Source organism: Carcharodon carcharias, chromosome 3, assembly GCF_017639515.1.
Source record: "Carcharodon carcharias isolate sCarCar2 chromosome 3, sCarCar2.pri, whole genome shotgun sequence".
Lineage (NCBI taxonomy): Eukaryota > Metazoa > Chordata > Chondrichthyes > Lamniformes > Lamnidae > Carcharodon > Carcharodon carcharias.
Window position 1 is genome coordinate 111,827,297 of NC_054469.1, and position 25,903 is coordinate 111,853,199.

The 25,903-nt window shown below is 42.3% G+C and overlaps 1 protein-coding gene across 2 annotated transcripts in view; it reads right to left on the reverse strand.

Moving 5' to 3' along the window:
- Positions 1-15,379, reverse strand: part of sgce (sarcoglycan, epsilon) — an 86,067-nt gene extending 70,688 nt beyond the window's left edge. The window contains exons 1-2 of one of the 2 annotated variants that reach the window (XM_041185009.1): positions 15,153-15,379; positions 6,604-6,708 (exon numbers count right to left, since the gene is read on the reverse strand). In XM_041185009.1, the coding sequence (XP_041040943.1) occupies positions 6,604-6,708; positions 15,153-15,189 (142 nt within the window). In that variant the 5' untranslated portion in view covers positions 15,190-15,379. The remainder of the gene's footprint in view (positions 1-6,603; positions 6,709-15,152) is intronic. The other variant, XM_041185011.1, reaches the window with a different exon arrangement.
- Between the last annotated feature and the right edge of the window lie 10,524 nt (positions 15,380-25,903).

Sequence of the window (25,903 nt, forward strand, 5' to 3'; positions counted from 1 at the left end):
AGGCAACAGCATCAGCACCACCCTCCCTACTTCTACACCACTACCACCCTCCCCCCCTCACACCACCGCCAGCCTCCCCCACCCACAACCGCCGCCACCCTCCTAACCCTCACAATCAACGCCACCCTCCCCATCCTCCCCACCCTCACAACCACCACCACCCTCACAACCACCACCACCCTCCCCACCCTCACAACCACCACCACCCTCCCCACCCTCACAATCAACGCCACCCTCCCCATCCTCCCCACCCTCCCAACCTCCCCACCCGCCCCACCCTCACAACCTCCCCCACCCTCACAACCTCCCCCACCCTCCCCACCTTCCCCACCTTCACAACCTCCCCCACTCCCCCACAACTGCCGCCACCACCGCCCCCCCCACAACCTCCACCACCCTCCCCACCCTCACACCACCACCACCCTCACCATCCTCCCAACCCTCCCAACCTCCCCCACCCTCCCCACCCTCCCAACCTCCCCCACCCTCCCCACCCTCACAACCCTCCCCACCCTCACACCACCACCACCCTCCCCCGCCACAACTGCCGCCACCTTGTTTCTCAATGCAGGTACTTTATGAACATTAGGAATAATAGAGGCCCATAAATGATCCCAGAGCCACCATTCAATGCATGTTCTCTGAGTAGAACTTAGGGACATTTTCTTCATTTAAAAAAAAAATCGCTATACAAATCTAAGTTATTGTTAATTTTTCGGGTGGAGACTGTTTCAACCCCGACACCCTGAAAGCTTTTACAAACACTTCCCATAATTGCTTCATTTTGTGATGAGAAATCTGCATTGTATATAACTAAATTGCAACAGACTGCAGACCCTTTTTCACTTTTAGAAAGGGCTGCCTTTAAATGCCTGGCTTTGATTTTCACTTCCTTCATTATTCTAATTTATTTCGTACCTAGGTTGATGTATTATTGGGCTTGGTCCTGCACAAGTCTTGCTATCCACAGGTCAAGAATAACTGCCTATGTTTACAATTTCTGTTTGTGTCCAATTTGTTAGCTTTCTGACTAATAGGCACAGCATGGAATCTTTTGCTTGATTTCCTTCAACCGTATTGAATGAATTTAGGTTTTGCCTCACTTTAAGCAGAGGTACTTAATATAACTCTGTTACATTGGCATTTGTCCAGTCCCACAATTCCACAGACCTAACACACAACTGCTGCCAATGCCTTAGTGTTGTGATATTGGCAAATGATTAACAACTTGCTTTTATATAGCATCTTTAATGTAGTATAACATTCCAAGGTGCTTCACAGCAGCATTATCAATCAAGCCACAGAAGAAAATATTAGGACAGGTGACCAAAATCTGAAGGAAGTGAAGACAGATTGCCAGGTTGGGGGAGGGTGGGGGGTGGGGGGCAGAGGGGTTTACAGAGGAGGGATTTCAATTCAATTCAATTTCACTTTATTGTCGATATGGAAATTCATTTTCGGTACATTACTCATATGTTAAAATAATATATTTAAATGAATGACAACAATAAAAGAAAGAGAATTACCCAAGCACAGAGATCTAACTTTAATTAAAATATGGCCTGCTTCTGCACCATGACAATTCTGTGATTCTGTGATTTATTAAAAATCTATTCCAACACACTAATCAGAAAGTCCTGCCCCAGTGCATATCCTCATCCATAAATCAAGCTCCTGTTAAAAATTCTTACAGATAAGGGCACAAATGAATTCAGGAACCAATTTGTACTGCATCTGAGGGATTGTAGCCTTTTCCTTGCATGTATCCAACAGTAGTTCATGACACTCTTTACTTGCATCAAAATTCTTCAAGAGCAAATTTAGTCAAGGAAGACCTGCTAATCAAATACAATTCCTGCCTGGTTCAATAATCTCTGTACCCTTAAAAGAGTCTGCTTTGCTAAGACAACAGTATCAGAACAGACATCCAAACAGGATAGCACTCTCAACTACAGCCGCATAGAAGAGTTTCATAATTGTAGTATCTACTCAAAAGGATTTTCATTTTCTGAAGTATGATAACTGTGTATGTCCCTTAGCCACAACATCTATACACTCCAACGGGATACCTGGATACTTGTACTTAGTAACTATTTGAATGTCCACACCATGAATCTTCACAGGAACAATATCATTAATTGGTTCAAAAACAAGTAGTGCTGGAAAAACTCAGCAGCTCTGACAGCACCTCTGAAGAGAAAGACAGGGTTAATGTTTTGAGTCCATATGACTCTTCTTCAGAACTATAATCTTGAATGGTTGCATGGTATTAAAAGCTAAAGAAACATCAACAAAGGCAGCAGGGGTAATGTAGCGCATTTGTTTGCTGTTGGATAAAATGGGCCAAGGTCAGAACAGCATTATCCATTGACTTATAAGATTGATAGGCAATCCGCAATTGATCGATAAGTGAAAAAATAGGATTTAATACATACTGACACAATGAACTTAAAACAGTCATGACTATCGACGTAAGAACAATTGGTCAGTAATTATTCAGCTCAGCAGGCCGCAACTTCTCAGCAAATGGGGACGATGATAGCTGACTTCCAACAGCAGGGAACAATATTCATGTCAAATGATTTCTGAAAGACCAGAGAAAAATGAACTGCCAACTGATGCACACATTCTTTATGAATTTTTCCCCTGATATGGACTGCAAGCTTTCCGTGGACTTGCTTGAATTGCTTCTCTACCTCCCATTTGTTGATCATAACACGAGATCCTTCTCATTCACAAAGTAAAGCCTGCTGTAGAATTACATGTTCCTTAAATGCATCATTTTCAAACCGGCTAAAAAATCCATTCAATTCATTTGAAAACAAAGAGAATTTTAAAATCAAGCTGTTGCCAGATCTGGAGTTAATGTAGGTCAGTGAACATGGGCTGATGGGTAACTAGGATTTGGTGCAAGATAGAACTTCGGCAACAGAGTTTGGAATAAACTCAAGTTGATGGAAGGTGGAAAATGGAAAGCTAGCCAACAGAACATTGGAATAGAAGTTGTTATAAAACTCAACTTCTATCTATAAATACATTTTTTATTATTTATTTGTTCAAGATTGTGGGTATCACTGGCTAGGCCCATCCCTAGTTGCCCTTGAGATGGTGATGGTGAGCCACCTTCTTGAACTACTGCAGACCATTTGGTGTAGGGACACCCACAGTGCTGTTACAAAGGGAGTTCCAGGATATTGACCAGTGACAGTAAAGGAATGGTGATATATTTCCAAGACAAGATGGTGTGTGGTTTGGAGGGGGACTTGTAGATGGTGGTGCTCCCAGGCATCTGCTGCCCCTGTCCTTCTAGGTGGAAATTGTGAAGAAATTAAATTTATCTGGTCATTGAAAGGCTTGCATTGGTACAAGTTGTTGACTGTGACATGAAGTGACATTAGGGTATTAAGATAAAAGGACGAATCTTCAAAGTTAGCAATGTGATACGTAACAAAGGTTACAAGCGTTTTTCATTAGGTCCGGACCACAAGTTGTCTAAGCAAGATTTCACACCAATAATGGGTAATGCTGCTTCCAACCGACTCTACCCTCTTCAGCCACTACAATAATAACCATCACTCACCTTTCCCTAGTAGACTCTCAGTACTATGACTTATTAAATATATTGCTAGAACCTAGCCATAGGAAGCTCAGTTGTTTAATTTACAATATTAATTGTAATCTATCTCTATATATATGTGATTTTGAGGGTCACATTTTATGCTTCATATTCCTAAGAGTTACCTATTGTTGCAAATACAAAACAATCCTGAAAAAGTATTTAAAAAGAGAGACAGTCAGTTCCTGCTGTTACCACTCTGCTGAGACTCCCCTCTTTATAAATAATGCTCTGCTGATTTACCATGAACTGCAACATGGGAGATGCAGTATTATCGAAGTGAAAAAAATCAGGAACAGGATAATAACATCCCAACTGTCATACCGATCTTGTTTCAAGATCTGATTTGACAATGTTTCACCATTTTTCCTCACCAAATTCCACACTGTTGCATCCGAATCAATGCGATTAAAAATGATAGCCTCCATTTTGCCAGCCCCAATTTAGTCCACAACACAATGAGCTATAAGTGCCTAATTTTGCAGGAACAAAGCAAACTAATTAGCATAAATACAGATTTGGCTTTGCATTGCTAGTTAGTCTAATGGGAGATAAGCAAGATCTGGCCAATAGCTCAAATTTAAAAGGGATGGATAACTTATATATATTTCTTATACCAGCATATTCCTGCAAGGAAAAAAGAGAAGGGATTTGGAAATAGGGTAAGTATTTGTAACCTTGTTTTAATTATGTTTTCTTCTTTTCTTACACAGAGAGTAAATACCAGCCTCAGCGTAAGGAGTTCAATGGTTTGTTTCCATGTTATACCATCTATGCATTTCTATGTACTTAGAAGTAGAAGGTTGCAATTGAAGCCTGTTTTGTCTCGTAGATCCCATAAGTCTGAAATAATCACACTTTTAGACAGATATAGCAGCTTTTCATCCAATGTATTTTACAGATCTCACCCTCTGCTGCAGACTGATACATTATTGGTTAGCATCTAATTGCAGCACAGCAGTAAATGTGGCACCCTGGACACACATGTATGCACAACATAACTCCCAACAATATAACAAGGCCAAAATATTGTTTCAGTTGTTTAAAGCTACCAAATTAATTTCAGTGCTAGCCAGCCTTTCAGGTAGCAGACTGCTATATTCCCACAGCAGTTAATGCCCAAATTTAAAACCTAGAGCCAACAGAGAATGCAAATGCAGCTTTAAGAAACTCTGTCTAAATATCCACACCACACCACACACACTTCTTTTTCAGGAAACTGTGCTTTTCTCAGGACACACAGCCTCTAAGGATTCAAATTGCATTGCATAAATAAGGGCAGAAGCCCCCAGCACCACCCCTCTGCCATTGTGGAATTTCAGCCCCAAGATAACTTACCAATCAAAAATCGAAAAGGAATATTCATCTCTACAAAAGCTACTCCCACAGGCTAGATCACAGTGGTGACCATTTTAAATAGGGGAGCATGCTGCTGGCATGGAAATGGCAAGAAAACAGGCAGATCAAATGAGGGGGCCTATTTAAATAAAATTTATGAGAGTATCAGTACAACCTCAAAGTGCATTCACTACAGAGTGCAGTTAACAGTGAAACAGGCTCACTAATCTATGGGTCCAACTTTGCAGCCCATACTCCTGGCCAGTGAGGCTCCACACCACCAATGAAACTTCACAAAATCAGCCCTTCTATACTTTTACAAAATTTCTCTCGATTTTCACAGATTTTAATTTAAAATCAGAATGATGCAGCACAGATGGCAGCAGTTTGGTCCATCATGCCTGTGCCAGCTCTTCGAAGAAGCTATCCAATCACTCCCTCTCACTTGCTCTTTCTCCATAGCCCAGCATAAATAGTTTAAGGCTGTCCCTAAAGTTTCATAACACAGGTTGCTACAAATTTGTTTGGTATTATTTAAATCTAGTGAATCATTATATATTAAAAATGTTTTTTTTTTTCATTTTTTGAATCTTTGTAAAGATTTGAGGTAGAAGTGTCATTTGAAAGAAAAAGCTCACACACTGCTGAAAACAACTTTCAAAATCTGATAATAAGCCGCAATTTGTAAGCGTTGCCTGAATGTGTTTTTTTTAAAGTTGCATTTATATCATGCCTTTCACATCCTCGGGATGTTCCAAAGCATTTTACAGCCAATTAATTATTTTTGAAATCTAATCACTATTTCAATTTAGGGAAACATAGTATAATGTTCACAGTGTAAGGTCTTATAAACAACAATGAGAAACTGTGCAGTTTTGGAGGTGTTGGTTGAGAAAGAACCCCTGCGCTTTTCCAAATAGAGCCATGAGATCTTCTACATCCACCTAAGCAAGCACACAGTTCCTCAGTTTAAGGGGCCAAATGGCCTCCTTCTCTGCCACAATGACTCTATGACCTCATACTAAGGCAGCATTTCTGACAATGCACTATTCACTAAGTCCTGCACTTGAGTGTCAGCCAAGATTGGTGTACTCAAGTTTCCAGAGTGGGGCTTGAACCCCAGGAGGCCAGAGTGCTACCACTGAGCCAAGCTGGTATTGCATTAGATCAATGAAGGTTAACATTAAATAAGCTGTAACATTTTTACCCTTTTCCACTTAAAGCTCTATTCCCACCTTAACAATTCCCAATTGGAGTGTAGATTATTTTAATCTGAAGTGCTTATGTTGCAGATGTATACAGGGTAATATATTGGAATGCAGTACCAATCAAATTTCACACGATGTGCAACTCATTAAATGTATTTTAAGTATATTAAACAGTAAAAATAAATGTTTGTATGGTTCAAGCTGCAATTAGAATTCAATTGGGTTAAGCTGATAAGCATGTTTAGAGGAATCCATGTTATCAAAATGTCAGTATTTTTGAACATTTTACTTCTGAAAATAGTTATTGAGAAACAAGGGAGATGACTTCAACACAAATATTACAACAAAACTGAAATGTAAAAAACGTTAAAGACAAAATATGTTAGACCGACTCTGACAAATCTCCCATCAAGTATATTTTGGGCTTATTACCAGACTCACCCTCCATCACCTCAGCAGTCCTACTCCTGCTAACACGATAACTGTGGATTCCATTATTCTCCCATTTTTTGAATTCAATGCCATCTGCACAGTTTACTAAATAGGCTTTTCAAAACAAAATAAAATTAAAATGTTGTTTAAAGTACTTTTTGCGAAATTGTCAATGAATAGCTATATATGTAGTAAGAAATTCAGTGCATGAATTATATGTTTTTCCCTATTGAACATGAATGGGTATCATTTCCAGTCCCAAATTTTCACTTTAACTCTCCCCTGGTGGGTCACATTAATTTTATATGGATTTCAGGCTTAGGAATCTGTTGTTAGATGGCAATAAGGTACCCTGAAAAAAAAACATTTTTCTGTTAAATGGATGCCTGGTACAAACTGTGACACATTTTTCTCTATTTCATCTTCAAAAATACACACATTGTACATAAATCATATTTTATATACAGCCCACAAACCTCCTTTGCCATTAAATCTAGTACATGAGGTCCCAGAAACCAATACTCTGTTCTGTTGCCATAACTATGTCGGAACAGGAGTTATGTCCCATCAGTGACAACCTGACTTAGGCAATTTGTACAATGCCAAAAACATCAGCATCAGTGTCATCCACAAGGTTGAGGGAGGGGAGTGCATATGGAAATATGGCATTGGATAACTTTTTTTTTATTTTCCCGTGGGATGTGAGTGTTGCTGGCACTGTCCATCTGCAAGGCCCTCATCAAGAAGGCCATTGACATCACATCTGATTATTCCAGACCACAAATACTCAGAGGAGATCAAAATCTGAAACACTCTCATAGACCTCATTTTCAACTCTTCACTATGTTGTACATCTGAATACTTTAGGAGTCCAGGAGCTGAGACCAGTGGGAAGTCTGGCAGAAGATAATGTACCTCCTGCAGTCCATCCAACAGGCTGCAAAAGGAGGGGAAACAGGGGAGGGATACAACTCTTGATCTTCCTACCCAATACTAGATCCCCATAGAAGTTTATTTGAGGTTGAGACCAATTGGTACAAATTCCCATCCCCTCCAGTCTTCTGACTACCTCTTATGTTGGCTGTCCACCCCAACCCCTTAGCAAAAAGAAACAAAAAGCACAAATTATTTGCCAACCAACAAATAAAATCAGTGTTCCACCTCCAACATTTTAATTTATTTTTCTCTCTGCTTTCCTATTGTGTCTGATTGTATGCTTCCTGCAGGTGCATCCTGCCCTGTTGACTAGCTCCTCCCAAAACTAAATATATATATATATAAAAAAGTTATTTTTATTAAATTGTTTTGCTAGAAACTTAACTTTGATTTCAAAGTCCCTCCCTGCCAAATTGAATGACCGTGAATCTGTTTTTCCAGTACTGATAAGTTAAATATTTACTGAACCAGCTACATACCCATGTTCACATGCCAGGCATTTTTGACCATGCCTGTTGAACATGACCAAGTATGCAAGCTCATTGCAGTTAGCATCGTCCTTTCTTCAAGAAATTACTGAAACTATCCAACCATGTTTGCAAAAGATGATTAATGGTGCCATAGCAGAAGTAGTCTTTTTGCTAATCCTTGATGTAAAAATGTATCAATTACTTGTAAACTGAGTTTTTTAAAAGTATATATATTACATTATTAGCTACTAAGCGATAAGTAAGTTACAACAGAAATCAACTCCCTGTTCTTTTTCATGAACACAATATTGATATCATATTCATATCTCGAGGTGACACAAGACATTAAGAATTTATAACTGTTAATTCCATTTTAAAGTTAAGCTAAATTATACATCCAGCTGTTTTGCCTACAAGTGAAAGATTATTTGATCAAGACTATTCTTTAAGTATTGTAAACACAGGTAACTTACTACTTAAAGAACTCACAAGATACCAGATTATGCAAATGTAAATTTACTGAGTCATTCATGCATTAAACCTTGAGTCTGTAATATAAATACTATATTCAGAAAACAACAGCAACTTGTACATATATAGCATTTTTAACCTTCTGAAACATCCCAAGACGCCTCAGGAGTGTGTTCAAATGAAATTCAGCATTAAGCCACATGGGGCAGAATTTTCCGTTATTGGTGGTGTGTGGGCACGCGCGGACCCGATTAGCCCCTGCGATCAGATCCGCGCCGCCATTTTATGCCAACGGGTCAATTAAGGACCACCCAGCATATTTGCTGACTCGCGTGGATAGCGGGAGTGTGCGGGCGGTGGCGAGCATGCACAGACCACCAGGTCCAATGGCGACGCAGCAGTCTGTTTAAAAGAAGGCCTAGCAGCCTCCTGTAGGCTGGTGCCAATGGCCAATTCAAGGTCACACCACAGGGCATCGGCTGAGCAGGCCAGGCTGGAGGGAAGGGCAGAGGAGCAGGCCAGGCTGCAGGGTCTGCCACAGGAGCAGGGCAGGCAGCAGGATAGACCAGCAGCGGGGGGGGGGGGGGCCAAATGCGCCCCTCACTTTTCAGATGACTGCCTTGCTGCCCTCGAGCAGATGGCAGCACGGCGGGAGGTGTTGGTCCCCCAACATGGGAGGAGGAAGCCACCCCTACATGACAAAACGTGCCTGGGAGGAGGTGGCGGAGGTGGTGGCCTCCCACAACGTGGTGCAGCGCACCTGGATCCAGTGCCGTAAGCGCTTCAATAATTTGTTGCGCTCTGGCAGGGCGAGTACCATGTTGGCATTGGGCATTTAACCTAGCAGGTAGCCTTAGCCTTTGAGGCCCCCCTGACAAGTCTTACTGTCGTGCATTGGATCATGTTGGGCATTTTTCCTACGCTGGGTGGGCAAGCAGATAGTGCCCATGCTTAGATCAGCCTGAGTGGTTTATGAGGAGATGAGTTCTCCACCGCAGCATGTGTTGCTTTTAGTCACACATGACTAGTCTGGGGACAACCTGCAGGAGATGCAGCTAGGTGCATACTCAGAACTCCAACACATGTCCTATTCATGGTGATGAGTTGGTGGAAGGGGAGCCTCAACGTGTAGTGGCCAAGAACCAGTTGCTGCCCTCGACACTGCACATAGTTGCGCATCCTTGCAATGGGAGCAAAGACTACGTGGTTCCTAAAGTGATGTACGCAGCATGTGTCCAAGGCGCCGTTGGGGGGGGGGGGACAGGCACACAATCTTTGTGTGAATGATCAACAGTAGCGTGGAGAGGAGGCACTGGAGGCCTGATATGGCGCACTGTGGTTGGGGTGCAGCGACGCGTGCAGAGTCCATGTGCAATTTGCCATAATGAATGGTGTTCTCTCTTTCTAGGAGAAGAATGTTCATAATGCGTCGGAACATGCGAGGACGAGCGGCGGACAGGCTCACCTCCTCATGTTAAGCTGCTTCAAGCAGGAGGCCCTTGAGCTTGAGAGGCACCATGCACCCAGGTCAGCTGGTGTCAGTGAGGCTGGGATGGAATGGCCAGGTATTTGAGGCCAACAGTGAGATCCTCCCAACATCCATAGCAATGAAGATTGTTTAATTTGTTATTGTTGCAACATTGCTCGGTCACAGAGTGATAGAGTCAGAAGTGTGGATCACAGAAAAAGGTCCTTCGGTCCTTTGAGGATGCCCAGGTCAAACACGTATCTAAGTATTCTAATCCCATTTTCGAGCACTATGCCCATAGCCTTGTATGCCATGGCATCGCAAGTGCACATCTAAAGACTTATTACATGTTAAGAAGGTTTCTGCGTCTATCATCCATTCAGGGTCCAGATTCCCACCACCCTCTGTGTGCAAAAGTTGTTCATCACATCCCCTGTAAACCTCCTGCCCCTTACCTTAAATCTATGCCACCTGGTTATTGATCCCTCTGCCAAGGGGAAAAGTTTCTGTCAACCCTATCTAAGCCCCTCATAAGTTTATACACTTCAATCATGACCCCCTCAATCTCCTCATAAGTGAAACTCTCCAGGCCAACCAACATCCTGGTAAACGACCTCTGCACTCTCTCCACTGCAATCACATCCCTCCCATAAAGCACATTTCAGAACTGCATGCAGAATTATAGCTGTGGCCTAAGCAGCATTTTCTGCAGTTGGAACATTACCTCCCTGCTCCTATTCTATGCCTCGGCTAATAAAGGCAAGTATGGCATATGCATTCTTAAACACCTTATGTACCTGTACCGCTACCTTAAGGGACCAGTTGCCATGCACACCAAGGTCCCTCTGATCCTCATTACTTCCCACAGTCCTACCATTCATCGCATATTCCCGTGCCATGTTTGTCCTGCCCAAGTGCATCACCTCACACTTATCCACATGATATTCCATTTGGCATTCATCAGCCCATCTGACCAGCCCATCTATATCCTCCTGTAATGTAAGGCTATCCTCCTCACTATTTACTACCCCACCAATGTTCATGTCCATTGGTCCTGGAAGGTTAAGCTCATAATGAACCAGGGGTAAAGGGATGAAGTGTGTCACTGTGTGCATGTTAACTGCTCCACTGTCCTTGTTGTTCATTTCAGTATCATCAGAGCATGGCCGTCAGGAGCAGCTGCAGATGGCCCCCTTTCACAACTGAGGGCCCTCAAGTGTCACCTGTGTCACACCATTTCTGCGAGGCAGGCACCAGCGCAGATACCAGCAGCTCGGTGGGCATTGGAACATCGGCTAGTGTCCCGAGGCACAGTGGAGAGGGCACTTCACATTCGCTGGAGGAGCTGGCAGAGACAGAGTGTGCCAATGGCGCCAACAGTCGGAGGACTGCAGGGGACCAGGCACATGCTCAGTCGGGGCGTGATAATGTGCCTCTAGAGTCGTCCGCGATGCAGCAGCTGCAGGAAATGTGGCCGGGTGTGATACATGAGGCTATGCTTCGCTTGGTGTCTGTGGTGGAGGAGTCCATGTGGCGCATCATGGCTGAGCATCATGCTTCCTCCATGGAGAGAGTGGTAACTCTCGTGGAGAAGCTCCTCCAGGAGAACAATCAGGTCCTGCTGGGGTTGCGCTCGGACCTGCAAGCCCTCACAGCGGCATTGGCCACACCTGGTCAGTGCCAATGTGGGAGATGGTGTGCGTTTCAAGCTTCCCAGCTCGTTGCCCATCCACCTACAGTGAGCAGGGAGGTCCGAGGCGACCTCACGTTGGTGCAGCAGCTGCCTGTCGTACCTGCGGGCTCCTTTCACGACACTCTGGATGAGGGCACCAGCTCCTCAGCCCCTCTCCCAGTGACCGTTTCATCCAGTGAGGCTGCGATGACTGGGGAGACGCCAGCTGTGCAACTGGCCGCTCCCTCCCAGGCGGGCCCAGCACAGGCTCCACGGGCCAGAGGAAGACCACCAAGGTCATCAAGGCTAACAGGACAGCAGAGTCAGCAGGCTGTCTCAGATGCCACTCCGATCAATGGGGCAGCACCAAGATATAGCACCCACAAACGAAAACGTAAGGCACATTAGGCACACCACGGGTTTCTCAGTGGTGAATTTCTGTTGGTCCGAGATTAGGTCCTTATAATTTATTTTTGCTTGCTTACAGTATTGTTTTGCAATTGGAAGAACATCTGATGTTAAAATTAAAATTCAGATGTGTGACCATGGCTGAGGGTGACTCGTTTGTTCTGCATCTGTATGTTTAAGAAAAATGTCATGAGTGTTTGTTTAGACATTATGTCCAAGGCCCCTAGTTCCTCCTGGTGATCTGACAGGTTTTGCACTTAGGTGCTGAGTATGGATGCGCCAGGCAAGGCTGGTCCTGCTGATCCATTTGTGTTGTGCTAGCTGAAGGTTCGTTGAATTAAAGCCTCCCAGGCGTCTCTGCCTCCTTGGTGTAGTCCCGGGTCAGCATCTACCCTCTCAGCATTCCCCTGTGCTTCTTCATCCTCAGAATCAGTGCTGGATTCATCATGTGCAGTCGCAGACAATGAGTCAACATCTTTATCGTCCACTGCTTCCCCCCTTTCCAGTGCAAGATTGTGCAGAATGCAGCATGCAACCAATATCACCGAGACGCGATCTGGGGGGTACTGGAGTGCGCCCCGAGTGGTCCAGGCATCGGAATTGCATCTTGAAAAGGCCGATGGCTCTCTCCACCATAGCCCTTGTGGAGCCGTGGCTCCTAATGTAGCGCTGCTCAGCTTCTGATATTGGATGGCGGGCAGGCGTCATGAGCCACCTTCTGAGGGGATAGCCCTTGTCACCCAGCAGCCATCCATCCAGCCAGGCTGCAGCACTGAAGAGCCCCGGCAGCTGGGAGAGTCTGAGGATGTAGGCGTCATGGGAGCTGCCTGGGAACCTTGCACATACTTGTGAATCAGTATCCTGTGATCACACACTATCTGCTCGTTCATGTAGTGGAAGCCCTTCCTGTTGATGAAGGCACCAGGTTACCTGCTGGCACCTTGATGGCCACATGTGTACAGTCTATTGTACCCTGGACGCAGGGGAAGCCAGCAATGGCCGCGAAGCCTCTGGCTCGCTGTGCCTGGCTTGCCTGGTCCCAGCGGAAGTGGATGAAGGTCAATGCACGCCTAAACAGATTGTCTGTAACCTGCTTGACATAAGTGTGGACAGCTGATTGGGAGACACTGCAAAGATCACCCACTGAGCTCTGGAAGGAGCCAGAGGCACAGATGTTGAGGGCAGCTGTGACCTTCAGTGCCACTGGCATGGGGTGCCCACCCACACAGTTAGGGAAGATCTCAGGGCCAATCATCTGACAGATAAAGGTGACCGTCTCCCTTGACAATCAGAGCCTCCGTCGGCACTGCACCTCAGTCTTAGTGAGGTAGCTGCTTTGCCGCCTGTATACCCTGGCAGCAGGATAGTGGCGTCTTCTGTGGCCCCTTCCACCTGGGCCTACCTCTTGGCCCTATGCCCCTTGTGCCTGCGCCTGTACTCCCAAAGGTGGCTCCCCAGGAGGCGGAATGTGCACTTCTGGCCTCCTCCTCCTCCTTCTAGCCTTCCTTTCTTCCTCAGAGGAGCTGAATCCAGTGGACATTGTCAGATTCAATACCCAGGCTAAGGAGAGATTTCTGGAAAGTTGCAGGCCTGCTAAAGATTTCTGACTGCAGAGTGCTTACTGAAGGTTGAAAGTACACAGAAAGCTGCTGGAATGCATTCTGAATTACCGCAGATCACACAGGCAAGTTTAAAATACTTTCTCCAATAAATACTCCACAAAGCAGATTGATGACCGCACTAAGCCCTTTTATCCTGCCCGTGGATGAGGTTCATAGAAAAGTCTCTTACCCGCCTGCCCATTGCGCCTGTGCGCTGACCCAAAGATCGCACTGGCGCCTAAAAATCGCAGTCAATTGATGAATAAAGGGCCTTAACTGGCCCATTAATTAATGGCGGGCGCACATCAGACTTCATCACGTGCCCACCCAGCGAAATATCACAATGGCATGCGGTGACGCTCGCCCGTTGTCAATGCACATCATTTTACTCCTGGACATGCGAGGCCCACCCCCACAAGTCAAACTGAAAACTCTGCCCATAAGGAAATATTAGGGCTGATGACCAAAAGCTTAGTCAAAGAACTAGTTTTCAAGGACCATTTTAAGGGAGGGGGAGAGTTGGAGAGATTTACAGAAGCAATTCCAGCACTTGGGGTCTTGGTAGCTGACAGCATGGTCACCGATGACAAAGTGATTAAAGTCAAGGATGTTTAAGAGATCAGAATTGGGGGAGTACTGACATCTCAGGGGGTTGGCAAAGTTTTCACTAGAAACAAAAACCTATCTCAAAGATTGTATAGATGGAACAGATTACAGAGATAGTGAGGGGCAAAAGGCCATGGGGGGAACTTGAAAACAAGGATGAGAATTGGGGGAAAAAAATTGAGGTGCTGCTTAACTGGCAGCCAGTGTAGGTCAGTAAGCACAGGGACGATGGGTGAACTTGACTTAGTGCAAGCTGAAACAAGGGCAGCAGAGCTTTATACGGCCTCAAGAGGGTATGTGGGAAGCCAGCCACGAGTGTATGGAAAAAATCAAGACTAAAGGTGTCAGGAACACAAATGAGGGTTTCAGCCGTAGATGAGCTGAAGCAGGGGTAAAGTGTGGCGAAGTTACATAGGTGAAAATAGGCAGGCTTAGCAGTGACATGAATGTGATCCACAAAGCACATTTTTATTTACACTATTTACATGTATTTTAAAATGAGCTAATTAATTGGGGAGGGGCGATGCTCGGATTGTACAGAGGGGTGGGAAAACTTCCATTGGAATAGCTACAGTTTATGGTACCTACCAGAAAAAATGCGCAATTTTAGGGGGTAAAAATCGTTTAATTTTGTAAAAGGTTAAGTAGGTGGAAAAAGAATCAGCTGGAGACTAAACCGAGAGCCGTTTCCATGAAGTTGCTGTGGGACTGATCAATGTCTGCCGTGATGCGAGAGGAGAGTGTAACGATGACAGAAGAAGCGGCCCTACACCACACCCACAATTTATATATATTTTATATAGCAGAAGACTAGGCTGTGCTCCAACACTCAGAAACCAGGAGCTGTCAGCGTCCTTCTGCAGTCTAGACAAATAGTTAACGGCGTTTGTGAGATCGCTACAGCAGAAACTCGGCGTTAGACTCACCGGACAGCAAAGAGATGCAGGCTGCAGTGGTCCTCATGATGTCCCGATACGGTCCAGAGCTCGAGCTTCAGCAATGCAACGGTCCTCGGGAATGGAATGTGGCCCGGAGTATCGCACGCTTGGAATTATGGGAACATAATATCCATTGGTCTCCGGGAGAGTGGCCGGGGGATGGGTGCTACAGAACAAAAGAACGATAGAGTGAATGCGTGGAGGGGATTGATGGAGGATAAGAGATATAACGGTCGAGAGAGAGAGAGAGAAATGGTGCACTTCAGGGAAAGGGGCGGTGCTGAAAAGGGAAATGGAAATATGGGAGGGTCTGCACAGAATGGAAATATGGGAAGAGAGTGTGCAGGGAATATGGAGAGAGATTGCAGGGAATAAAAGGGGGGAGCAGCTGCAGAGAATGGAGTGTGGGGAGGGAAGTTGCAGAGGGTGCGAGTTTAGAAGGGGGTGGTTGCAGAAAATGTGTGGAGAAGGATTGCAGAGAATGCGAATTTGAGTCCGCACAGAATGTTGATGTTCTCGTATCTGCCCCTCATGGTATTCCAACAACATTGTCCACATAGCAATTCTTTATTGTGAATCCGAACAGTTCAACTGAATAAGTATAGGAGCTCAGCTTGACTTTGTCCTTGTAGGCAGCCTTAACTCCCCAGCATAGGAAATTTGAGTAACTTTAGCACCTCACGACTGCTGCACTTGGGATCAAAAATTTTGGTCAATATCCTGACTTTAATGCTATGATGAATAGCTTAAAAAGGTTTATTTAATTTTAAAAATCAAGGAGTGTCTGTTTGGTGCCTGTTGATTTAAATCAGTCAAAGTATAGAATTGGTTTAAATAAAAAGCTGCATTTTAAAATCCTGGACCAACTTACTACTGCAAATTTTGTTGGATGGAAGATGGAGAGGGGAGTAATCTAAAGTTCAACAATATTGAGAGATTTGGTCTGTTTATAAATGACTATTCTTTGCTTTTTAAATTTGTATGGTCAGATATTCAACATGCAGGAAGTTCCAGTAACTTTTTTTCTGGGACAGTACTGAGACTGCTAGATTGTCAAAGATGCTGTCTTTCAGATAAGACATTAAACCGAGGCCCCCCACCTGCTTGCTTGAGTGGATATAAAAGATCCCATGGCACTATTTTGAAGAAGAGCAGGGGAGTTATCAGCAATGGGCTCTGAAAGGAATCAAGGCAATTGATGAAATGCTGCATTAAATTTTATCTGATCACCCAGTAAGCAATAGGTAGTCCATGCACCCTTTGAGTGAAGAGATTTCTCCTCATCTCAGTCCTAAATGTTGGGCCCCTTATCCTGAAACTGTGCCCCCTTGTTCTAGATTCCCCAGTCAGGGGAAACAATGTTTCAATATCTACATTGTAAAGCCCCTTCATAATCTTAAATGTTTCATTCTTCTAAACTCCAGAGAATATAGACCCAATTTATTCAGCCACTAATCAGAGGCTAATCCTCTCATTCTTGTGACCAATCTAGTGAACCTTTGCTGTACTACCTCCAATGTAATTATATCCTTCCTTAAATATGGGGACCAAAACTGCACACAGTATTCCAGGTGTGGTTTCACCATAGTCCTGTACAATTCACCATAGTCCTGTACAATTGTAACAAGATTCCTTTATTCTTGTACTCCAATCCCCTTGCAATAAAGGTCAACATACCATTTGCTTTCTTAACTGCTTGCTGTACCTGCATGCTAACTTTATGTGTTAATTGTACAAGTATACCCAAGTGTCCCTGAACATCAGCAGGTCTAACAACATCTGTGGAGTATCTCCACATATGCTATTAGACCTGCTGAGTTTTTCCAGCATTTCCAGTTTTTGTTTCCAGCATCCGCAGTATTTTGCTTTTGTCCCTGAACATTTGCAAGTTTCATGCCTTTTCAAAAATGTTCTGCTTTTCTATTCTTAGAACTATAACCTTGCACTTCTCCAGATTATACACTGTACTCCATCTGTCATGTTGCAAGTGTATATCTCTTTTTAGCTTCTTTATGTCCTCCTCACAGCTTGCATTCACACCTAGCTTTGTAACATCAGCAAACTTAGATACATAACTCTGTCTCTTCATCTGAGTCATTAATATCAATTGTAAATAGCTGAGACCTCAGCATTGATCCTTGCAGCACTTCACTAGTCACAGCCTGCCCACTTTTAAATGCCACATTTATGCCAAATTTCGGCTTCTCGTACGCTAACCAACCCTCTATCCATGCTTAGATATCACCCCCAACTCCATGAGTCCTTGTGTATTAAACTTTTGTGTGGCACTTTAATCAAATGCCTTTTGGAAATCTAAGTACACTACATCTATTTGGTTCCCCTTTATCTACCCTACTAGTTATATATTCAAATAGCTCTAATAAATTTGTCAAACAGAATTTCCCTTTTCGTAAAACAATGTTGAATTGTCCTAATCATGCTATGCTTGATGTGCATTGTTTAAAACTTCAGTAATAATAGATTCCAGCACTTTCTCAATGACTGATGTCTGGATAACTGGCCTTGAGTTCCCTGTTTTCTTTGTCCCTCCTTTCTTAAATAACAATGTTACATTTGCTAACTTCCAATCTGCTAGGATCTTTCCAGGCTCTAGGGAATTTTAGAAAATCATAGCCAGAACAGCCACTATTTCTGTATCTCTCTCTTTTAGAACCTTAGGAAGTAGGCCACAGGTCCTGGGGATTTGTCAAATCTTAGTCCCTTGAGTTTCTCCAGTAGTTTTTCCTGGCTGATATTAATTACATTAATCTCACCTTTATTAGCCTCAGCTTACCTTCTAATTCTGGTTGTGACATGGGTTTTGTACAGTGAAGACAGATACAAAATATTTGTTTAATGGCTCTACCTCATACCCCATGATAATTTTTCTTGTCTCTGCTCCTAAGGAATCAACATTTACTTTGGCTACTGACTTCCTTTTCATACACTTGTAAAAGCTCTTACAATTTGTTTTTATATTCCTGGCTAGTTTCTATTTTTTTTCTTTTTTAAAAATCAATATTTTTGTGGCTTTTTGCTGCTTTCTAAATTATTCCCAATCCTCGAATTTATTAGACTTTCTAATATTATAAGCCTCTTCTTTTAAACTAATACTATTCTTACTTCCTTAGTAAGCCATGAATGGATCTTTCTCACGGAGTTTTTTTTGCAATGGAATGTATTTCTGTTGAATATTTTGAATTGTTTCTTTAAATGTTTCCCACTTCTTCCCCCCTCCCCCCATAACATTTGATCTATTTACCCTATTAACCTTAGCCAGCTCTCATCTCATTCTTATGTAATTGGCTTTATTTAAGTTTAAGATTCTGGTTTGTGATTGGAGTATGTCATTCTCAAACCTAACATGGAATTCAATGGTCTTATTATCACTATTTCCCAGTGGATCTTTTACTATGACATTACTAATTAACTGTATACTAGATGTAAAATAGCTTTATCTCTAGTTGATTCCACAACATATTGCTCCAGTAAATTGTCATGAAAACATTCTATTGACTCATCTCCCAGCTCACTTTTGCCAATTTGATTGGTCGAGTCTATATGAATAGTATCCCACAACTATTACATTACCTTTGTTACAAGCTCCAATAATTTCTTGCTTAATGCTCTGTCCAATAGTATAACTACTGTTTGGGGTCCTACTTCCACTAGTATTTTCTGACCATTGCTATTCCTAATCTCCCATACTAATTCAACTTCTTGATTTTCTGAACCAATATCCTTTCTCATTAATGTCCTTATGTCATCCTTTATTTTCAGGGCCACCCGTCTTCCTTTTCCATTCTGCCTGTTTCTTTGAAATGTTGTATACCCTGTAATATTTATTTCCCAATCTTGGTCACCTTGTGACCATGTCTCTGAAATGGTGATTAGATCTAAACTGTTTATCTCTATTTGAGACACTAGTTCATCTATCTTATTGTGGATGCTCCGCACATTCAAATAAAGTGATTTCAGGGTTTTTTAAAACTATTATTTCCTGCATGAGCCTTACTCTGATGGACTATTACCCTTAAACTCTGTCCCTTAATGTCCCACTCAGCTTGTCTTTACCCACATCAACATACTTTTCTATTGCCTCAACATTTATCTTTAGATTTCTAAACCTTCCTTCACCCAAACCCTCCTCCCCCTCTGTTAGTTTAAAGCTATTTTTCCCTGCTCATCTTATTTGCTGGTGCAGTCTTATGTTTGTATGCTCAGTTCCTTCCTGTCACACTACTGCTAACATTACCTGTCACTACCCTGCACTATTGCCTTATCCTCTCTCTTTAACTTTCCAAATCCCCCCTCACATGAACCCTCACCCTCTTCACTATTTTGTTTAAAGCCCTCCGGACAGCCCTAGTTAAATGGCTAGGACACGGGTTCCAGCCCAGCTCAGGAAGATCGTTCCAAGTGTGCAGCTCCCTTTGTTCCCAGTATTGGTGCCAGTACCTTGCATGAATCAAAGCCTATTTCTCCCATACCAATCTTTGAGCTATGCATTCAACCCTCTGATCTTATTTACCCTATGCCAATTTGGCTCAGGTAGTAATGCAGAGATTATTACCTTTGTGGTTCTGCTCATTTTCCCTCACCAGAACCTCTTTCTTAGTCCTATCTATGTTGTTTACACCATATGGACCATGACATCTGGATCCTTCCCCTTCTACTCCAAGTTCTTCTCCAGCCCAGAGGAGATGTCTTTAACCCTGGCACCAGGCAGGCAACATATCCTTTGGGACTCACACTCTGGTCTGCACAGAACAGTGTCTGTCTCACTAACTATACTGTCCCCTACTACAACTACATTCTTACTTACTCTCCCCACTTGAATGACTCCCTCCACCACGGTGTCATGGTCAGTTTGCTCATTCTCCCTGCAGTTCCTGCTCTCAACCACACAAGCTGCAAGAACATCAAACCTGTTAGACAATTGCAGGGCCTGAAGCTCCTCCGTTGCTACCTTTTGTGTCCTCATACCTGCCTCCCTTGTTGTCACACCTTCCTGTCCCTGACCACAGACCAAATCAGAAGTACCTAGCCTAAGGGATGTCACTGCATCCTGGAACAAAGTATCCAACTGGCTTTCCCCCTCCCTCGTATACTAAGTGTTCATAACTTAGACTGCAGCTCATCAACTCTAAGCTCAAGCTGCAGGCACTTACTGCAGATGTGGTTGTTGCGTCCGCCTCTACCCACATGCTACAGTTGCAACACATCACCTGTTCTACCATTTTTATAATGTTTTATGTAACTATTTCATTTTCAAGTTATGAAATATCACTCAACCATTATTTGTATTTATTAAGTAGTTTAACTAGTTAAACTATAAATTTAATGCAATACTTATATCTTCCCAGAGGGGTAGAATCTTAAAATTCACCAACCAATCACCTACCACTCACCTAATTAATGCCTTTGAACACTGACCTGCCAATGGAGGCTAAAAGAAAGGTACAAAACACAGCACCTCCTTCTCCTCACACTCAGGCCTCATCATTTCCATTCTGTTGGCTAGCAAAACCTATCTGCTTTTTTAGAGGGCTGGTGACTCACATCCAAGTTGCAACTGCCAAGTCATCTTCCTGTGACACCAATGCACACCTATTCAAGCATCCATTTCCAAATGATTAATGGATAACTGCCACTGCCAGTTAATGGCAGTTATTCATTAGTTATTTGGAAGTGGTGCCTGAATAGATGTGCATTAGTGCAGCAGGAAAATGACTAGCCAACATAGAATGGAAACTATAAGGACTGAGTGCGGGAGAAGGAGGTGCTGCATTTTGTACCTTTCTTTTAGCCTCCATTAAGCAAAGGTTTTTAACCATCTTGCAGTTTTAGTTTTAAGCCTGAGTCTGAGTGTTATTATAAATTATAACTTGAGAAAAACTTACCAGAGATATTTTACCTGCACCAAATTCCCAAGTTATCATTTGTTCTGCGATAGTTGACCTTTTACAAGGACTCATACTTGAATAGAATAATGACACTGGCAAAGGTATAGAATTATAAAGTTCTTAAGCGAATTTTATTGAACTGTGTTTTAAAATCACAAGGATATCAATAGTACACTAATAGCTGATGAACAGGTGAATAACATCAATGAAATTTACAAACTGCTTTATTTCCATTCAATAGTGTCCTCATTTTATAAATACCCCACAGAATCTGAATCCTCCCAATCTAGTTCATCTTTTAAACCACAGGACACATGGCCTCTTTCATCCAGCTCCCACCTTATCTTAAACTATGAGATCAAAGGTTTACACAACCAGTGGTCTGGATGATATCAACAAAGCTGAATTGTCCATAGATGTCTCAAACTTGCCGCCCCAATACTTACTTTAACCCACAGAATAAAAAATCACCAGTCTCTTTCACTCAGGCCCTCTGTCTTTAACCCACAGAAAAACTGGCACTTCCCTCCAGCTCTCTGCTTTAATTGAATCAAGAGACTAAAAGGTTTACACATTCCCTGAACAGTACTCACAATACCCTAGTCCCTGTTCATACCTGGAGCGCTGATCAGATGCTCAGGGGAAAAAACATAACTTCTGATGTGTTGGCCTATGTCCGGCTACACAGCAAGAAACAAAGGAGAGGCATACCTTTCTTATACCCCTCTGTACGTGTTCAAATCCTGTGGTGATCAGAGATTCATTACTCCCCACATAGTCAATCATGCGAGTCATCAAAAATGATGTCACCCCATGGACAGAGTCCCTGTCTGTTTCAACTGTTCCCTTTGAACTGTTTAAAAATTCCCTTTTTGACTTACAAGACTACCAAACATTCCATATGTTCAATAAACATCACTTGGTGCACCTTCACGCTGTTTCAAGGCTTCTCACTCCCTTGACTACAACAATGATCCCATGAAAGCTAAAGGCAGTGTGTGTGTCTTGACAATCATAGACATTGATGCCATTGGAATGTTTCCTGACCCCTGATAACTATAGGCTTTTTGATCATTTTATTGTCTACATCCTGCCTTATGAATCTATTTCTGTTTAAGTGCTTGCTTCACAGGTGAATTGACCTTTGCTAATTTTTAACTACCTTAACCTTTGTGTTCCCACAAAGATCAAGCTAGCAAAGTCAACAGTTGCCCTTTGACTTAATCCAGTTGTACATTCTCACAACAGGATAGGCATAACTATAGTCAATAATATACAGCGAAAAATTAGTTACATAGTTAATTCAAGCTTTTCAATCCATGTTACTGTTCCTCATCATGTCGAGTTGTTGTCATTTCCACTCCATGCATAAGATTCCATTCTTCGGTGGTCCAAAGAACGTAAAACTAGTCATTTCACAGCATCACAGAATTGTTACAACTCAGAAGGAAGCCTTTCAGCTTGTTGTGCCTGTGCCAGCTCTCCTTGGGAGCAATTTACTTAGTGCCACTCCCCTGCTTTCTCCCCGTAACCCTGCATACTTTTCTTTTTCAGATAATAATCCAGTTCCCTCTTGAATACCTCGATTGAACCTGCCTCCATCACACTCCCAGTAAGTGCATTCCAGGTCCTAACCACTGCACGGAAATCTTTGCTTCATGTTGCCATAGCTTTTTTTTGTTTTAGTAGTTATATTAAGAAATCCTAAGCTTCCTGATGGGTGTTCCAGTGATGCTGGCTTCATCATATTTCTCAAGGATGAAAATGGGAAATGTTGTCCCTTAGCTTGGAAAGCCAAGAAAGTAAGAAGTGTTGCTATAAGCATTTCAGTTGATGAAATACTGGCTCTTGTGGAGACAGTGGATATAGGATTCTATTTGCCAAATGGCTTAAGGGAGACTATGTAAAATGGGTAGACTGAAGATAGTAAACTCAATATATATAATGTTAATAATTATTCCCTGCGGGATAATGTACACTTTACAAAAAGTGAGAAAAGGTTATGCATTGACATTGCTGGCTTGAAACAATTGCTGGAGAGTAAGGAACTCTCTAAAATTAAATGAGTAGATGCTTGTCACCAACTGTCTGATTGCTTTACAAAAATAAATACAGGTACAAAGACATTGCCTGGGGTCCTAGAGGAGGGGCATCTCAATGTGATATGTTGTACAGAATATGGAAATTTGGATTTAATTTTTAAAACTTTGATTGTAAAGATAAAATCTAAATTTCATTTTAAGAGCAAGGAGGGAATCTGCTAATTTTGTAGATCAATTGTAGACAGGTGGTGGGTGTTAACTGAGATTCATAAATAGACACAGTCAAACTGTAGCTGTTTGGTTATGAAGTGTTTGCTTGAAATCTGTAACTGCGTAAATAAATGCTTATTAAAATGTGTAAAAATTGGTTCCAGATATATGCTTCACAAACTGGCTTTCTGGACTACAACAGCTACCAATGCATCACTAGAAATATTCATAACAAGTAAATTAATGATCAGTTTGAAGAGTGTTTAAACAGAGAAATTAGTCAGTTTAAAACTCCAGAAACAAAATAAAAGAAATGTTTTTATTACTTTGTCCACTTGTTGAGTTAAATAAATGGATATCTGCTGCTATAAATTTGTAATTCTATTATGTGACTGTTATTAATTTACTTGTTTGTCTTTTGATAAAGAAATGTACTTAATAGTTACAAACATAATAATTAAGATATGATATTTGATTCACTTATCAAATACACAAGAAGTCTTATTCAGACACGAGATAAGATCAGTGGGTAAAACTGATTAAGAATCACAGTTTTCTGTTTTGTTATCCTGGGCCATATTCCCACGCCTTCCCTAAAGTTCAACAGTGAGTAGACTTGGGACCCATGATTAAAGTGATCTAATGCAGCAGGACAGAAAAGGTAGAAAAGATCCAAAAACTTAAGTAATTTTTTCTCCATAATTAATGATCTGATTAAATAAAATTCAGAAAATGAACATTTCCAAGTCATGAATTACTTACAGAAAAAGGCCTTTTCTTCCATTTTATGTTAAAAATTGTTCTGCCCCAAATGTTGAATGCATTATTGAGAATAACTAAATGGGAGGAATTACTAATCATGATTTAACTTTTTCACACAGAGGGTGGTGGATGTCTGGAATTCACTGCCTAAATTGGTGGTTGAGGCTGAAATGCTCAACTTATTTAAAAGGTACCTGGATTTGCATCTGAAGTGCTGTAACCTGCAAGGCTACAGACTAGGTGCTAGAAAATGGGATTAAGATGAGTGGCTGGTTTCTTTTTCATCTTTTTCTGGCTAGCACAGACATGATGAGCTGAATGGCCTCTTTCTGCACCATAACTTTTCTATCGTTCTATTTCTAATTGACCTCAGCCAAGGCAAGTGGCTTAACAGGGCATCCCAACCTATTCAGTGTTTCCTGCTGGAATGGGAACATGTCAACTGGAGGCAAAATCCAGCCCAGCATATCTGTACAGTTGAACATTCAATGCTCTATAATTTTTAGAACACCTGTAACCATGGTGACACAGCTTGTATTTTGAAATGCTGCTGGCTTAAAACAATATTTTATTCAGTGGTGCAATTTATTCTTTTGAACCAGTGAATAAATATTAAACTGGCAATTTGAATGTATGTTTTACAACCTTTGCAATAAAGGACAAGAAAATGATAAAGCAGCAGGTTTGGGAGGTGGTGGTCGTGGTTAGGGGTGCGGGGAGTGGGTGGGAGGATGTTAAGGATGGGCACAACAGAATAGATGAGAAATTATTGTCACTGACTGCTTCAGAAGAATTGTGTTCAGATTCTTGACAGACAGAAGCAAGGTATGATTTTTCACCTTATATTAAAAATCAATAACATCGAGGCTGTTTCATGTACTACGCAGAGAGCTGTTTAAAAATAAAAATATTTTCACTATGGACCATCTGCAGTCCACCTGGAAATAACACAGTAGATTACAGGGGCTAAGGGAGAGGCAACAGCTAAACCTGTGCCGATAGTTGCCTCTGTTCCCTTTTCAGTAGAATGTTGCACAATTTTCTCCCATTTTTCATTAAAAGGAGTGTTTTTCCTCAAACGTTGAATGCATTATTGAGAATAATTCATGGTGAAGGGGACACAGGTGAGATGGGAGAAAAACAATGCTGTATGGGTATGTTGTTAAATAAGGCAAAGAGAAGGAAATTCTGCACACAATCCAGTCACAGTCTGTAAACAAATTATATGGTATCCCAATGTTTGTAAGAATCAGATAGGCCTCATCTTAGCCATATTCCTTGCCTGATTTGTTGCATGTTAGATGCCATTCTGTACATTGTACAACCAGCCCACAAGTTTTCCTCTGGAACTGCAAGCTTTGGGTTGGCCAGCAGGGGGAACAAGCAAGCTATGAGATAGACGTGGGTCAAGGGGTGAATTTCCTTGAAGAGTTTTGCATCACTATTGCACATTTGAAATCATTTTTGCACATGTCATTGCCATGCCGAGGGAGTCACAGGTACATCTGATGAGACTGCATATTCGCATACCAATTGGTTTAATCATTGGCTTAAATTTATGTAAAATGCGTGCAAGCAACTAAACAGCCGGAAACTTCTGTTCAGGCTTTAAAAAGAGAGATCGACCTGCACTCTTCAGTAGCAAATGTAGGACAGACAGGAACAATATTTGGCTCTTACATTTCACTCTCAAAAAGCTTCAATATACAACTTATCAGTAATGTAGAATTCTGAACACTCAAGGACCTCGTGAGCCCAAAGGGCACAGCGTGGTACCTAGAGAAGGAACAGGAACTTTAAAGGCACAAACCTCCAAGTC